The 15,296-nt window shown below is 45.3% G+C and overlaps 1 protein-coding gene across 2 annotated transcripts in view; it reads right to left on the minus strand.

The window, feature by feature from the left end:
- LOC121314557 (FYVE and coiled-coil domain-containing protein 1-like) overlaps positions 1-15,296 on the minus strand; it is a 56,083-nt gene that overhangs the window by 8,890 nt on the left and 31,897 nt on the right. For both annotated transcript variants that reach the window (XM_041247955.1, XM_041247956.1), the window contains exon 14: positions 14,131-14,284. In XM_041247955.1, the coding sequence (XP_041103889.1) occupies positions 14,131-14,284 (154 nt within the window). The remainder of the gene's footprint in view (positions 1-14,130; positions 14,285-15,296) is intronic.

A 15,296-nucleotide genomic window follows, 5' to 3' on the forward strand; every position in this document is an offset into this window, starting at 1 on the left:
TATCCCAAACCTTCCCTTTTATCATTAAATCAGTGTGTGTGTGTGTATGTGTATATATCTTGTGTTTCCAGATTTTATTTAAATTGAAAAATAAATCAAATAGAAAACTGCACAGATAAGGAAGCCAACTCGTACAGTATTGTAGCACTGCAGGATTGCAAACAAGTTAATGCTGCAGAGCAAATGTATGTTTTATAGGCCAAGCTATTAGACAGGGTTGTGTGATTTGTTGTAATTTGGTTGAAATGCATGTACCTTAATTTAAAAGGTACTGACCCTTGCATTCACCTTGCAGAACATTTAGACACACTGGTGTTTTTCAATGTGTTGCTTAATATGTGTGTTGTTTTGTTCGGTACTTATTTGTGCAAAATGAGGTAGTTATTGCCCTTTTATTTCTTTGCTTAAGAATTAGAAACAAGGTGTTTCTCATATGTGACTGTGACAGGGCGCTCGTGTCACGTGTGTTGGTAACCGCTGTTTAAGCAAGACAGAGAGACCATGGAGGTAGAGTTGAAACGCCGGCACAGGCGCGCAGGATTTATGAATACAAACATAAAATAAATGAAGGTGTTCATGTGACATTACCAGCCATGGTAACACACAGAGGACAAATACAGCAAGCTGTACAAAAGGCAAAACAAAACACTGTACAAAAACTACAAATAAAGGTGCCACACAGGGCGAGCGCTAGACTTATAAACGAGGCATCCCGCTCCAGGAACCGGCTACACTACGTAACCCTCGCTATACATTACATGGGATCACTATCCCCTAAACTAACCTACTGATAAGCCGGTATTCATACGGCCTTGGCTGGGCATTGTCTTCACAAGCACCGCTTGCAGTTTAAGGATTGCATAGCTGTTGTTCCTGCAGAGCGGACTCTCTCCTCCTGAATACACACAGCTTCCCTCTATAGCATGGCGTTCAATCACCATGAGCAACCTCCACAGGATATTTTTACGCCGACAGACACTCGGTCAAGACCCGCCCACTTGTTGATTGAGGACCAGCACAGCCAATCACTTGCTGCCCTTCCCCTCAACCATGCCTAGCAGGCAGCAAGTCTCAATCGAGTTTGTAAACAATAATTGAATCAAACAAATCAACTCCAAAAGACACATAATAAACCCATTTTCCCATACAAATTACACCAACACTAATTCTCCATTGTGCAGTCGCCCTGCCACAGTGACACATTGTTGTGACATCTTTTTCTGATGTGGCACTGTTTTACAACAAATAAAACAACCACACAGTTTTGGAGATTTAATATGTGGAAGCTAAAAAACTTATACTTCATACTGTTAACATGGAGCAATTAAATTATGAACTGTGGTGGTGTTGCGGGAGATAAAGTACCAGCTGCATTGGTATGGAGGTGGCCTATGTTCAAATATCAACCAGTTCATATTTACAGTGGCTTGCGAAAGTATGGACCCCCTGGGCATTTTTCCTATTTTGTTGCCTTACAACCTGGAATTAGGCCACCCCTCTAGTGGGCCAAAGATGTCGCCATACCCCTAGTGGAATGCGCCTTCAACTGCCCTGGTGGTGGAAGGCTTGCAGATTCATAAGCTAATTTAATAGCATCCACTGTCCAATGGGAAAGGCGTTGTTTAGACAACGGCTGACCCAGAGTCTTAGAACCATGGCATATGAACAATTGTTCTGTTTGCCTCACAGTCATTGTACAGTCAATATAACACCTCAATGCCCGCAAGGGGCATAGCATGTGTAATCGTTCCTCCTCTGGGGAAGAAAAAGGAGGAGGATGGAACACCATCAACTTGACTGGTTGGTTCATATGAAACGGGAATATGACCTTTGGTAAAAAGGCTGGATTTACGCGCATGGAGACCTTAGAACCGTCTCCTGCGAAACGAGGAGGTCACAAACGTCTTGCGCCCTTGAGGAACTGCGATGCCAGAAATGGCAACCTGGTGATAACCTGTCAATGCCTACATGGCAACCTGATATGGCGGGAGATTTCCCTTCATCTGACAGTTTCTGTAGAAAGTGTAATATCACTGCCATAGGACAAGATATTGGGCCATGGCCACCCGCCAAACACCAATCTTGGAACAACTGCCACTTGTACGTGTACTGCGACCTAGTAGAGGGCGCTCTAGCACTCTGAATGGTCGAAATCACAGCCGTCGAGAGCCCTAAGGTTGACAGGCGCTCCTGTTCAGGGGCCAAGCCCATAGCTGCATGAGCTTAGGGTTCGGGTACCAAAGTCGTCCTTCGGCCTGGGACAATAGGTCTGCTCGCGGTGGAAGCTCCCACGGTTGACCTTGCAGCAACTGCACCAAGATCAGAAAACATATCCTCCGAAGCTAGAGAGGAGCGACCAGGATCACTGTCGCTTGCTCTACCCTGACCTTCTCTAAGAAGGCAGGGAGCATCGGAATCGATGGAAACGCATATAGGAGCCCTGGCGGCCATTCGTGAGCCACTGCATCGACTCCTAGGGGGCTCACTGAGAACCATAGGGGGTAGTGCGGTAGCGAAGAGATCTACTTGCGCTATGCCAAACCATTCCCAGACGCGCTCTACCACCTGAGGGTGGAGACGCCATTCCCCTGCAAGAGGGCCTCCTTTGGATAGGAGATCCGCTGCACAATTGACTCTGCCCGGTAGGTGAACTGCGCGCAGAGAGGTCAAACGCGGCTGTGCCCATAGCAACAGCCATGCTATCATCCGGTGAAAGCAAGGGGACTGTAGGCCGCCTTGGCGGTTAATATACGCCACAACCGTGGTGCTGTCCGACCGCACCAACACGTGCTTGCCTAGGAGCACTGGCAAGAAGTGCTGAAGGGAGAGGTCCATTGCTCTGAGTTCCACAGCATTGATGTGGGCTGACCTCCAGGGTCCTGACCACACTCCACGGGTCCCTGAGCCATTCCAGACTGCTCCCCAACCTTAGTTGGAAGCGTCGGTCGTGACAACCTCCCTTCGGAAGATGGGACCCAAGTGCACACTCTGGCGGACGTTCGACGGAACTTTCCACCAGCACAGTGCTTTCCAGCAGGTTCGGGATACCGTCAACCTGCGGTATTTGTCTCTCTGCGGATGCAACGCGAAGGCATTGAACCAGGCCTGCAGAGGTCTCTGGTGTAATAAGCCCAAGGGCTTGCGAGGCAGCAGCCATCAACCCCAGCATGCGCTGACACAGCTCCATGCTGACTGTTTCTCTCAACCTGAAAAGGAAGAGACACCGCTCTCGCTCCAGGGAGGCAACTCTTTGTGTCGACAGGGTTGCTTCCATGGACACTCAGTCCAGATGCAGACCCAAGAATTCGGTCTGTTGGCTTGGCACGAGGCGGCTCTTTTCTGAATTGATCTTCAGACCTAGCCGCTGAAGATGGTCTGTAACCATCACTGTGTGCTATGCCAACTGCTCCTTCGACTGCGCGCAGACGAGCCAGTTGTCCAGATAGTTCAGCAGTCGGACACCCTGAGCCCGCAAGGGAGCTAGAATAGCGTCCATACATTTCGAAAAGGTTCAAGGAGCTAGTGACAGGCCGATTGGGAGGACACAAAACTCGTACAACCTGCTCTGAAATGCAAAACGCAGATACTTCCTGTGACCCGGGCAGATGGGTACGTGAAAGTACGCATCTGTCAGATCCACGGTGGTGAACTGGTCGCCGTGCCGGACAAACTGGATGACGTGCCTGTGCATAAGCATCCCAAACGATAACACCCACAGGTATTTGTTCAGTACTCACAGATCTAAAATAGGCCGGAGCCCGTCGTCCTTCTTGGGCACCAGGAAGTATTTGGAATAGAACCCCTGGTCGAACAGAGCAGGGTCTACTTGTTGAATGGCACGCTTCCTGAGCAATGCCTGTATTTCCACATTCAGAGCTGAGCACTGAACTGAGTCCTTCAATGCAGTTACGACCACCCCCCGGAAGGCTTTAACCGGAACTGAAGGGTGTACCCGGTGGATATAGTTTTGTGCACCCAGATGTCGTCGGTGCATTGTTGCCAGAACTGGAGCTGTGGGACAGTGTAGGGGTGGGTTAACAGCTGCCTGGAGATTTCAGGGCTGTTTCGGCTGCGCTCGTACGTGAGGGGACTGGCCAGAGCCACAAGGTGCTGCAGTCCTGCAAATGGAGGCTGACCGTGCGCTGCTGTAGCTGAAGGAGGTGTCTTAGCACCCCGTGGCCGCAGCAGGTGCTGCAGTGGTGTTCTACGCCACTGGTGCTCCTGTTGGCGCTTAGGCTGGAAAGGCTTATGCGGCCACATCTTCGCCATCTGCTGAGATGCCTCCCGGGCATCAGCGCTGTAGCATCTCCTCCACCGCTGGGCCAAACGTGTGCCCCGGTGTGATGGGAGCATCTAATAATGGGGCCTTGTCAGGCTCTTGAACTCTCGCCTGCGAGAGCCAGAGGGGCCTTCTGGCAACTACCAGGGATGCGATACTCCTGCCCTGGGCCCATGCATTTAGTTGGGCTATCTTTACAAGGAACTGAGCGACCAATGCCAATTCCGCCCTCAGAGACACCGAAAGGTGCTCCGGGAGATCTTTCACCAGCGACGCTTGGTAAACTGAAAGGAGGCTGGCCACGTTGGACAACCTAACTGCCTCTGTAGCCGCCAAATAGCCCTTCTTTAAATGAACCTCCATGGTCCTGCACTGTCTGTTAGGACATGCAGGGTCTTTAGTTAGGCCCGAGAGCGTCTGCGTTTTAACTAGGGCCGCAAAGGCGACATCAACTGATGGGAAGGACGCCAGTCCCGCCTCACTCGCTCCCTGCAAGGCAAACGCGGAAGCCTTCTGCGAAGTTGCCGGTGAAAAAGCTGGGGCCCCCCAGGTGGACTGTACCTCCTTAATAAAATCAGGGAAGGCTGGGAGCGTCCTGGGCTGTGGAAACCACATAGACGCCGACTCAAACAGTGACCGCCGAGGTAATTCTACGGCTGGTCACTCAATCCCTACCTGGCGAGTTGCTCGCTCCGCCAGTGACCACAAGGGATCATTGGTGTCCAGTACCTCCAACTCAGTGTCTTGCTCTGAGTTGTGAGGGGTTAGTTCAGCTTCCACACTGTCCTCCTCAAGGAGAGGCTCCCCTTCTGAAGCATCCCTTGAGATGGCATCTACGTCCCAAACCCCTTGGGTTTGTTGGGCGCTTGGTGCAGGCAGAGCCGGTTGATTGGCAGTCGGCCTGACCTGTGCGTCACTGGCTTGTGGTACCATTTTAGTCAATTACATGAGCAGCGATTGCTGACCCATCATCACGTCCATAAACTGGGACATCTTTGAAGTGAGCTCTGCCACGCCTGACTTGTCCCTATAACACCTGTCTCGACGAGGGGAATGAGAGCGTCCCCTATGGCGGGGTGACACGGAGTGAGACTGTGACCGGCGAGGGCATTCCCTGCGAGGTAAGGGGCCTCGGGGTCGGATAGATGGGCTGCGAGAGCGTTCCTGAGCACGTCTATGGTCTGGGGATCTCTGACCAGCTGTAAGCTGAGAGAGGCTCCTGGATAGCCACAGCTTGACAGGCAGAGTCGCTGTAGACGACGGTGGAACAGACAGGGTGTAAGACGACCCAGAGGAGGGGGGGGAGTGGCTACCAACCACTTTCCTCGCCCTCTTGTGAAGAGTGCGCGGCTGAAAATTAGCATACAATGCACAAAACGATCTGTCTGCCAAGGCAGACGGGGCAGGCTCCGGTCCCAGGTTGCTTGCCGGCAAATTTGCCTGGCAGATGACGCAACGGTGGAACCCAGACATCTTTAGACACCCTGATCGCCGAAGCATTGTGTGTCGATGGGTTACGTCGATGTCAATAAGAGTCAAGGTGTGTGCACCGATCAATGTGCTGAGCGTTGAGTTACGTGTACCTAGCGTTGAGGTATGTGTACCGAGCGTCGAGGCGTCGATGCACCGAGCGTCGAATGTCGAGGCGTCGAGCGTAGAGGTGCTTGCGCCGAGCGTCAAGGTGTCGAGCGCGGAAGTATTGGGCGTCGAGCGCAGAAGCATCGAGCGTCGAGGCGCATGCGCTGAGCGTCGAGGAGCAGAAGCGTTGAGGTGCGTGCAGCGAGCGTTGAGCACGGAAGCATCGAGGCGACGTGGTGTAATGTTACAATCCGTGGGTGATATTATAGGAGTGGCTTCTAGTAGCAGGCTGAACCCTGGGTCTGGCAGAGGCGAGTCCGAGGCTGCAAAAAATTGCGTGGCCTTCCAGGCATGCAACGTGTCCTCTAAACTCTATTCTATACCTGGGGGAAGAATAGACAATACATATATATAATGCTCAATAGAGCGAACACTGAAATAAACTCAGAGTAGGGGCGGTAGCCAACTTCACAAGCTCAAGGCTCGAGAGTACAATCAGTGAAGTAAATCTCTCAGAGAGAGAACTTACCAGCTCAATGTCCTACAAAGGCTGAAGGCAAAAGAGGAAGAGAGTCTCCACACGCTGCATATAGTAAGCACCCAGGGGGGCGGGCTTACACGGCAGCTCGCACGGAGGCCTAACGGCAGCTTTGCTATAAAGCTCAGCCAATCCCTACTGCCTGACGGCAATATCCCATACCTCGATGGTTATTTTTGACTTGAAAGGGAACTTCGGTTGGTAGCAGGTTAGAACCGGGCCTGTACCAGAATGGTACAGGGTCGGTTTGGTACCTGTAGCACCGGGTTGGTACAGTAGTGTACAGTACTGTCGCTGCCCACATGAGGCGTCTGCTCAAGCAGTAACGCAACTGTACAGTAATGCAACTGTGGTCTTGCAGACCAGGGTACCTGCAAGACCACAGTGGCTTGTTTGATCAATGGCATAAGCTCTGCCGTTACAGGGACAGCTTAACCACAGGGGATGTGCTATCTGACTCCACGTCCCCAAACAGGAACGCCAGCTCCTAGAGAGGCAGAGCACCTTGGGGAAACGCTCACAAAACTTGCAGAAAGCGGTTTGATGCAAATAGCAAGCAATGTACAGTAAAAATGTACAGATGGTGCCTCTGCTTGTTAAACACAGTAACTGGACTGTTAGCAAGGCCTGCTTCGTATTAGACAGGCAGGCTGGCTTTACATGTGTCGCAGGAATAAACCCAGGCATAATGCAAATAGCAAGCAATGTACATTAAGAATGTACAGTTGCTGCCTCAGCTTGTTAAAGACTTGCATAACAAGCAATGCTGTTTGGTACCGGTTCGGTGCCTGTAGCACAGGGTAAGTACATTTGTGCACAATGGGGGTTACACATCCCCTACGCTCTCTCTGCCATTCTAGACTGTGCACCAGCCAAAGCTGGACATGTCTGCTGAAGTAGCAACATCGCTGTGTAACAGGGTGGGAGCTGCAGCTCCTATATTCACTACTTACTATACAGTATACTGTACTTATAACAAAAAACCAGCTGTCTCAGACAACACAAGCAGCAACGCTGCTGTATGGTATGTTATAGGCAAGTACTGTAAAAACATTTAAAAAAAACAGTGCGAGTTAAACTCAAGCTGTGTTCGTTGCTCTTAAGTACCTGCAATAGTACAGTATTGTACACACACGGTACAGTGAATGGTACCCACATTACAGTGCAAATGGTACAGTACGGTGCAATAGTATGGTGCAAATGGTACACTACCATCACTAAGAACGGTGGTAGATAAGTGACCTACAGTTACAGAAGAAGCAAAATACAGGGATGTCCAGCTGCATAACTTCTGGCTTGACACAACACGGCCCTAAGACTGGAGGAAGCCTGTTGTCACTGACAGCTTTCGCTATGGTGCTTCAAGCAGAAACCAGAGTGGCAACGAGACACTACGGGAAGGACTGCAGCAGCACTGAGCTCAGCGACTGCTAGTGAATTGGCAAAGGTAACCTTGTTCGTTGTAGCGGGAGCAGATATACGACCTACAGTTACCATGGTAGCAATTACAGGGCCTGCTGGTGTAACACTGGCGCCCAGATCTTATCTATCTGCCGAAAGTGAACAGCAGGCTTTCTTCCTCCTCCATTTTGGAGGGGGAGAAGATGATGTAGAACTGGAGGAGGAGGATGAGGTAGACGAGGAGCATGGTTTCTCGATTGGACTCCTTCGAACGCGACGCCTACCCTCGGGCCCCTATAAAAACATGACCCAGACAATGAAACTTGATTTTGTAGCACTTTATTTGCACAATTTTACTGTGAACAACAGAAACAATCAAACAAACAAAACAAACTAAACATCAAGCTCTTCCGAGCACTTACTATATATTTACGCAGGTTCCCTGACTAACGTGGAGAACAGCTAAGCTGTTTACCTGGCATAAAATACAAAAGCAAACAATACCTGCTTTTTCTCTATTGCACTGCTTGTTCTTCAGCCGCGCTGCACAGGACTGTTCCTCCATTAGCCTGTTTTCAGCGGCACCCAGAATGAACTAACTCTGGGGTCTATATTCCCCAGAGAAACAGGTATAGGCTGCTGTCTCTAATTTAACAATAATGAGGCCAACTGCCTAAACAATAAAACAATTACCAATAATTAATTAAACAATTAACACAAATGAAACACTTTAGGCTAGCAGGGAAGCTTTTAACCCTGTTCCTGCCACAAAATACACATATTTACACTTGCAGGGCCCCTGCCCTGCCACAACTGATGTATGATTTCATCAGATTTACTGTCCTTAACCTGTCTGGCATCACTCAGAAGCTGAAGTGATCTTTTTAACTGCTGGTAAGCACTGAATTTCGCCGGCTGTTATTGAGAAAAATAATACAATTCAGTATTTACAATTTAGTTTTCTATCTATATTTTTTTATTTCACCAGTCAAGGGAAACACCGCAGTATATTTAGTTACGAATCCACTTTCTCTGAATAATTGTACTGGAGATGAGCGATCTTTAAAACAGAGTAGTGTCGACAAATTTGTCAAACAAACAAAATGAGACGCTATCTACACTTTTATTCACGGTTATCTGTGTAAACATGCTATTTACAAATATTTGCATTGCGTATTTTAAGTAAGTATGTTAGTAAGATCAATTTATGCCCATGCCAAAATTACTTTGAGGACCACTGCCGTAGACAGTATCAGTAAACATGGTAGACAGTGTCAGTACACAGAGTACCCAGCTAACACACTACGTTCTGGCAACTTGTTTAGGTAGTATTTTGGTTGTGCCAATATGATGTCCTACAGAAGTTGCTGGAAAGTCATAGGTTGGTCGTATTATATACAACGTTGTATATAAATTACCTAAAGGTCTTCCCTGAACTTTGCAGAATAACGTTGTGTGTGTATCGACGCTATGCTGAATGTATAAAATACGTATCAGGATTGCAGCACCGCTAAGGTGTGGATGTAATTATTAGCTAAATCATGCTTTACTAATTTACAGACAAAACAAGCATTGACGTTGAACGTATCTTATACACTCTTATATTGACAGATTTTAATACAGCTTTTTTTATTCTTATTAATATTATTATTAGTATTATTAATAATTTTATATTCATATTATTATGATACTATTAAAATAATAATGGAGTTCATTTCTGCTGCATCTTCCATACATTGTATTGTCTATTTCTTCATGCTGTCTCTCTAAGTATATAACCATTTTTGTATTTTCACATAATTAACCATTGCACACCTTCTATTTCCAGGATCCTGGACAGCAAGCTGCCTCTCAAGAACCTCAAAGTGAATTGGTCACTACCTTTGACAGTACTTAAAAAAAAACTATAAAAATTGCAAACTTGAGCATTTTAAAGAAAAATGGGCGTCATCTTAATCTTTGGTGTTATTCGTGAATAACTTGTGTTACTATTTTCATGTTTGTATTGTTTTTTGTAATGCATTATAACTTGTTCAAGTAAAGGGTTGACCAATATACATTCACATAGTTTTACATCCAGTTCAATAAAAATTTTTAATTGAACTGGATGTAAAACTATATGGAGTGAAGTGGCACTCAAAAGTATTGGCTTAACAGTTTACCTGCAGTCTTTACGGTACTCGCTAGCATGACTGAGTGTTCAACAAACTTCAAAAACATATTTTCTAAATAAGTAGGTTATAGTTTAATACACACTGTTTATGAAACTCTATAAGAGTAGTTGTTGAAAGTGTTAGCACCCTGCCTCATTTGAAACAATGTTATTTGGTGTTTACTTTAGTAGGCTACGGAAGCCCTGAAACGCACATAAAAAAAAAAAAAAGAAAGAAAACTCAGAAGCAGTAGTTTCTTCACTTGTGTACATGTCAGTTTTGCATATGTGATGGTGCGTCTGGTTTTATTATTTCACCTGCGGTTCAGGGCTTCCATAATTTAGTTTAATACACATTGATTATTAAACTATACGATATTTACCAACAATATATTTTCAGAGTTTGTTGAACGCAGATTAAACCTGGAGATAATTTTAAAGACTAAGATAGTGTGGGAATACTTTTGACTGCTACGCAGGAATCAACGGAGTACTGTATCTAATGTATTTTACTGTTTGTGTTATTTATAATATATAAATGAAATACAAGACAATTTTTTTTCTTTTGGCAACTATTTAAAATGTCCCCACAAGGTAATAAAAATATCATATAGAAGTAACAATAAGGTTGCTGGAAAGTCAAAAAATAAGTCATCAGAAGGTTGTGAAAATGTCACATGGACGTCCTCACATGATTGTAGGAATGTCACAATAATGTAATATTACAACATCGTAGCAACATTCCAGCTTCCTTCGTTTGAATGTTTTTAGAACGTTGTTTCGCTACGTTGCCAAGACGAAACTCAACATGCTGGCAACGTTGCAGCAATGTAATTTTGTTAGCTGGGTAGACAGTGTCAATACACACAGCAGTGCAAACTCAGTATCGTGGTGCACTCGGTACCGACATTCCGTACAGGGGGGACGGTGCACTTGGTACCGGCACTCTGTACCAGGACAGTGTACTCTGTATCGAAACGGCAACCTCGGTTCCGGTTCGTATCAGGATCGGAAGCAACAGGTCGCAGTTACCGCTAGTGGCGTGTTAACAGGGATGCTCACCTGTAGAAAGCTACTGGCTAAACTTCTAGTCAATACAGACACGAGACTGGAAGCAGCCTGCTTAAAAACAAGCCACAGTAGCTGCTCTGTCATAGCGTACATTCAGTCAAACTATTTAAAAAGTTTTATTTATAAATCTAAATAGTCCTTGTTGTATCGCATCCAAAGGAGCTTAGGGTTACAAAAGAAGAAGTTATTTCTGTACCTGTTGGGATCTGTTTGCCTTTTTATCAAGCTCAGTACTCAAGCCAGTTAACCTGATAGTGGGCATGCACGCAATTTGCCAGACAGAAATGAAACTGTTGTGATATTCAGGACATAAAACAAGTTGTTGTGTTTTTCCTGTTTGATGGCGTGTGGTACAGACTGAGATGGAGCACAGATTATAAAGTGACTGAGAGTGCAACTGTGAAACACAATAAAGAGCTGTTCACATTTGGCTTTAAAAAAGAAAAGACCACCAGTGTAGGTGTACAACAGAGAAAAAGTAACGAGACAAACTTGTTTATTTTTTGTGGAACGTCACTGTAATATTATTACTCCTTGTAACAGAGCGAGACCAGTGCTGGCTGTCTGACATATGCATGATCCTGTAGTGGAGGGGTCAGGAGCCTTGCAAGATCCACCTATCGATCATGGGGATGACACAGAGAGGTTGTGCGAGGGTGTGTTCTCTCCCTCTCTCTGAGTGGTCGGGAAGTGGGCCTTGGGGGGTGCCTGACCTATATAAACTGTGCTTTGTTATTCCTCAGCCCCGCCCATCTAGGAAGAACCACTGTGACAGCCCTGGTCATGAGGGACTGGAGAAACAAACAAGGCTGAGGAAGACAGCCGAACAATAGAAAAGAAACCACTATAAATAATTGTAATTACGTACCCGAATCGGGACGTGTGTAGATAGCAGGGAAACCCTGGGCAACCCCAAAGAATATAGCAGGGAAATAGCAAAGCACAGCCTGAAGACCCGAACTGTACAGATAGTGACGGTGGGGGAACGCTGCAAGTGCAGCAACTTTTATTTGTAGTTTTGTTATTGTGCACCACGAGTGAACAGCCAACCTTTTACCATTGCTGGTATTGGGTTGTGCTTTGACCACAGTGCCACACTGCCACCTTGTGGCATAAATAAATCAGGCGCCAAGCAGCATTTCAACTAAACAATTCTGTCTTGTGTCCAGTGAATTCCCACACCCTCCCATTAAAAAACGAATGCGTTAAATTACCTTGTTATTAACAAAAGTAATATTACTACAGTAACGTGTTACTTAATTAACCCCCAACTCTGATCATCTTTGTGTATCACTTTTGGGTATCACAGACACTGGTGCACCATACATCTTTTCTGAACTGTTTTTGTATTACCAGCTACACACGCTATAAACTATATTGTATGGCATAACAGTATGGCATATTGCAATTGTGTGATCAAAACACAGGTTGATATTGGTTCTAAACCACAACAAGCCCCTTTCCATGAATCAAGAAAAGAATTATCACATGGGGCTTAGCTTGCAATCTTTAATTTAAGCAGAATAACAATTACACTATTAATGGTGTCAGTCAACAGAGTCTACAGTCTGCTATGTACTGCATTAAAGTAGGATTGATTGGAGTAGAAAAAATACGAAAAATTGTAATACTGATTATATTACATATTAAAAGCCCTTGTTACACATTATCTTCCTGACTCAATACAGACTTTAGCCTGGTTTATCCGTAACTGTTATAAAGCACCCACGCTAAACAAAATATAAGAACAGAGGTAGTGAAAACCAGTTATTAACCTGTCTCGATACTGTCGCAGTGCAATAACACACAAATATCACAGCTTTGCAATCTTGTTTTTTGCTGACTACTTTAAATCAGCTGCACTTCATTAGTCTTGCCACTAGGTGGCAAAATAGATTAGGACATGCATTAACCGTTTAAGAATCACACTGAACGGTCTTTTTAGACCAGTAATCGCATGGTTGATGGAGGTGGAAAACGCTGTCTTGGGCGTCGTTCCAGAATATCCCATAATTGTTCGACTGGGTTCAGATCTGGTGTTTGAGAAGGCCATGACATATGGATAACATCAGTGTCATGCTTATTAAACCACTGGGCGACCACTCATGTTCTGTGGATGGGGGCATTGTTATCCTGGAAGACACCCCCCCCCCCCGCGGCAAGAAAGAAATGCTGCAACATGGGGTGAAGATGATCACTTAGTACCATTAAGTAGCGATTAGCATTGACCTTGCCTTCTAAGGGAATGACTGCACCCAAACATTGCAAGGAAAATGCACCCCACAACATTACGGACCCACCAGAATCCTTCACTGTTGGAACCAAGCACTTAGGGCTGTAGAGTTCTTTAGGTTGGCGCTACATGTGCACTCGTCCATTTGATGAGAACATGGTGAAGCATGATTCATCTGACCATGTCACATTTCTCCACTGCTCGGTAGTCCATTGCCTGTGCTCTTTGCACCACTGGCGTTGCAAACGTGCATTGCCAGGTGTGATGAGCAGTTTGTGCACTGCAACCTGACTATGGTATCCCGCTCGAGTTCTCGGCAGACCGTTTTTGAAGAAACTGGCTGCTCGCGCCCCAGGTTGAAATTTGCAGTCAATTGATCTGCAGTTGCTCGCCTGTTTTGCCTTGCACTTTGAATTAATGCACGAATATCACGATCCTGGAGTATGCGCTTCTGCCCACTGTTGCCCTTTGCTGATGATGACTTGTTGAGCTGTCTTGGTCACTGAAGCTCGTGCCAAACTTGTCTCAATAATCACCCCTCTTTCAAAGTCACTGCAGCCATGCTAGCCATAATTATAGACAACCAGGTTGTCCATCATTTTTATACATGACCCTAAGCATGCTGGGATGTTATTTGCTTAATTAACGCATGAGCTACACCTGTGTGGAAGCCTATGCTTTCAATATACTTGGTGCCCATCGTTTACCCAGGTGTTTCCATTTATTTGTCCACTACCTGTATATGCATACTTAAAAACCTTGGTAAGACTGAAAAACATTTTTAACTGGTCTAGATGAAAGGGTATTTTCCTATTAAACCTGGATTATTTTGCGAGCTAAGAATGTTTTCTTATAATACATTGCAACATGTTACTTACTGTTCTGCTGTGCCCTGCTCAAATGACTCTTTCAGGCTATCTGGGGCCTCAGCATCAGTTGGAGGCAAAGCATCACTGTCATCGATTACATTAAGCTCCTCATCTGTGATAATATCAAAGGTAACATCATCTTGCTTTGAAACTCCATCTGTAACTACAAGATCAAAACCATGCTATCACCACCATGTCACACATACTGCAAGCATGTAAGGAAACTTAGTATGAAGTGGTTATCAACAGACATAAAAGCCAACAGCAGAAAGTACATTGCTCCATTAGGCAAAAGTAAATATGTTGTAGCAGACTTTAAAATCTGTCCAGCTTTGGCCCTATTCACAATGATTAAAGTTATTTAAAGACTTTTCTAAAGTCAGTGTTGATGGATGTCTTCAGCCCTATTTGCACAGGACTAAAAACCTCCACCTAAACAGGTGGTTTCGGAATTTTTACAGATATCAATGAAATTTAGTCCTGTGCGAATTGTCCATTATCTTTTTATCACTCTGATTATCTTTTTATCCCTTTTACAGGTCATCGGGACCTTCTGTGTCTTTTTACTCCGGTTTGAATCGACCACGTCAGTGTTATGTTAGAATTGATACAACATTTCCAGGGTATTTGCCTAAAAGCAACACCAGCCTTTACAATAAACCATAAGATAACATTAAAATTGGTACGTTCTGTCATGAGATTCTAAGTTTAGTAAAATGCTATGATTGGGCATAACCAAATTGGGGACGGGCGAAAATACAAAAAATAATTGTCAGCTTTTAACAGTGCATTTGAAGATATGTATGGAAATACATATTACAAATGACAAAATGGCTATTCTAGCATTTGATAAAAGAAGGTACAACAAAATTAGCTATGTACACCCAGTAAATTGTTTATAAATCATGCACAAAAGCGCCTTCTCTGGCCGCAACATCGCATTCAATTTTGAATTTTCCAACTTTCCTTGATAAAAACTAATCCATGTCTGAGAGGTTACTAGACGTCCTCTGCTTTTGACCAACTCTGAGGACACCTGATTTTTAGTTCTGTGCGAATCATGCTTTAGGGCAGTTTTGTCCTAGTTTATTTTCATCATTTTTTCATCATTATTTGAAAAAAAAAAGCAGTCCTCGTAAATGAAAGGTTTGTCAATTGGGCCCTTAACTTCATAG

This window comes from Polyodon spathula, chromosome 4, assembly GCF_017654505.1.
Source record: "Polyodon spathula isolate WHYD16114869_AA chromosome 4, ASM1765450v1, whole genome shotgun sequence".
NCBI classification, from domain to species: Eukaryota; Metazoa; Chordata; class Actinopteri; order Acipenseriformes; family Polyodontidae; genus Polyodon; species Polyodon spathula.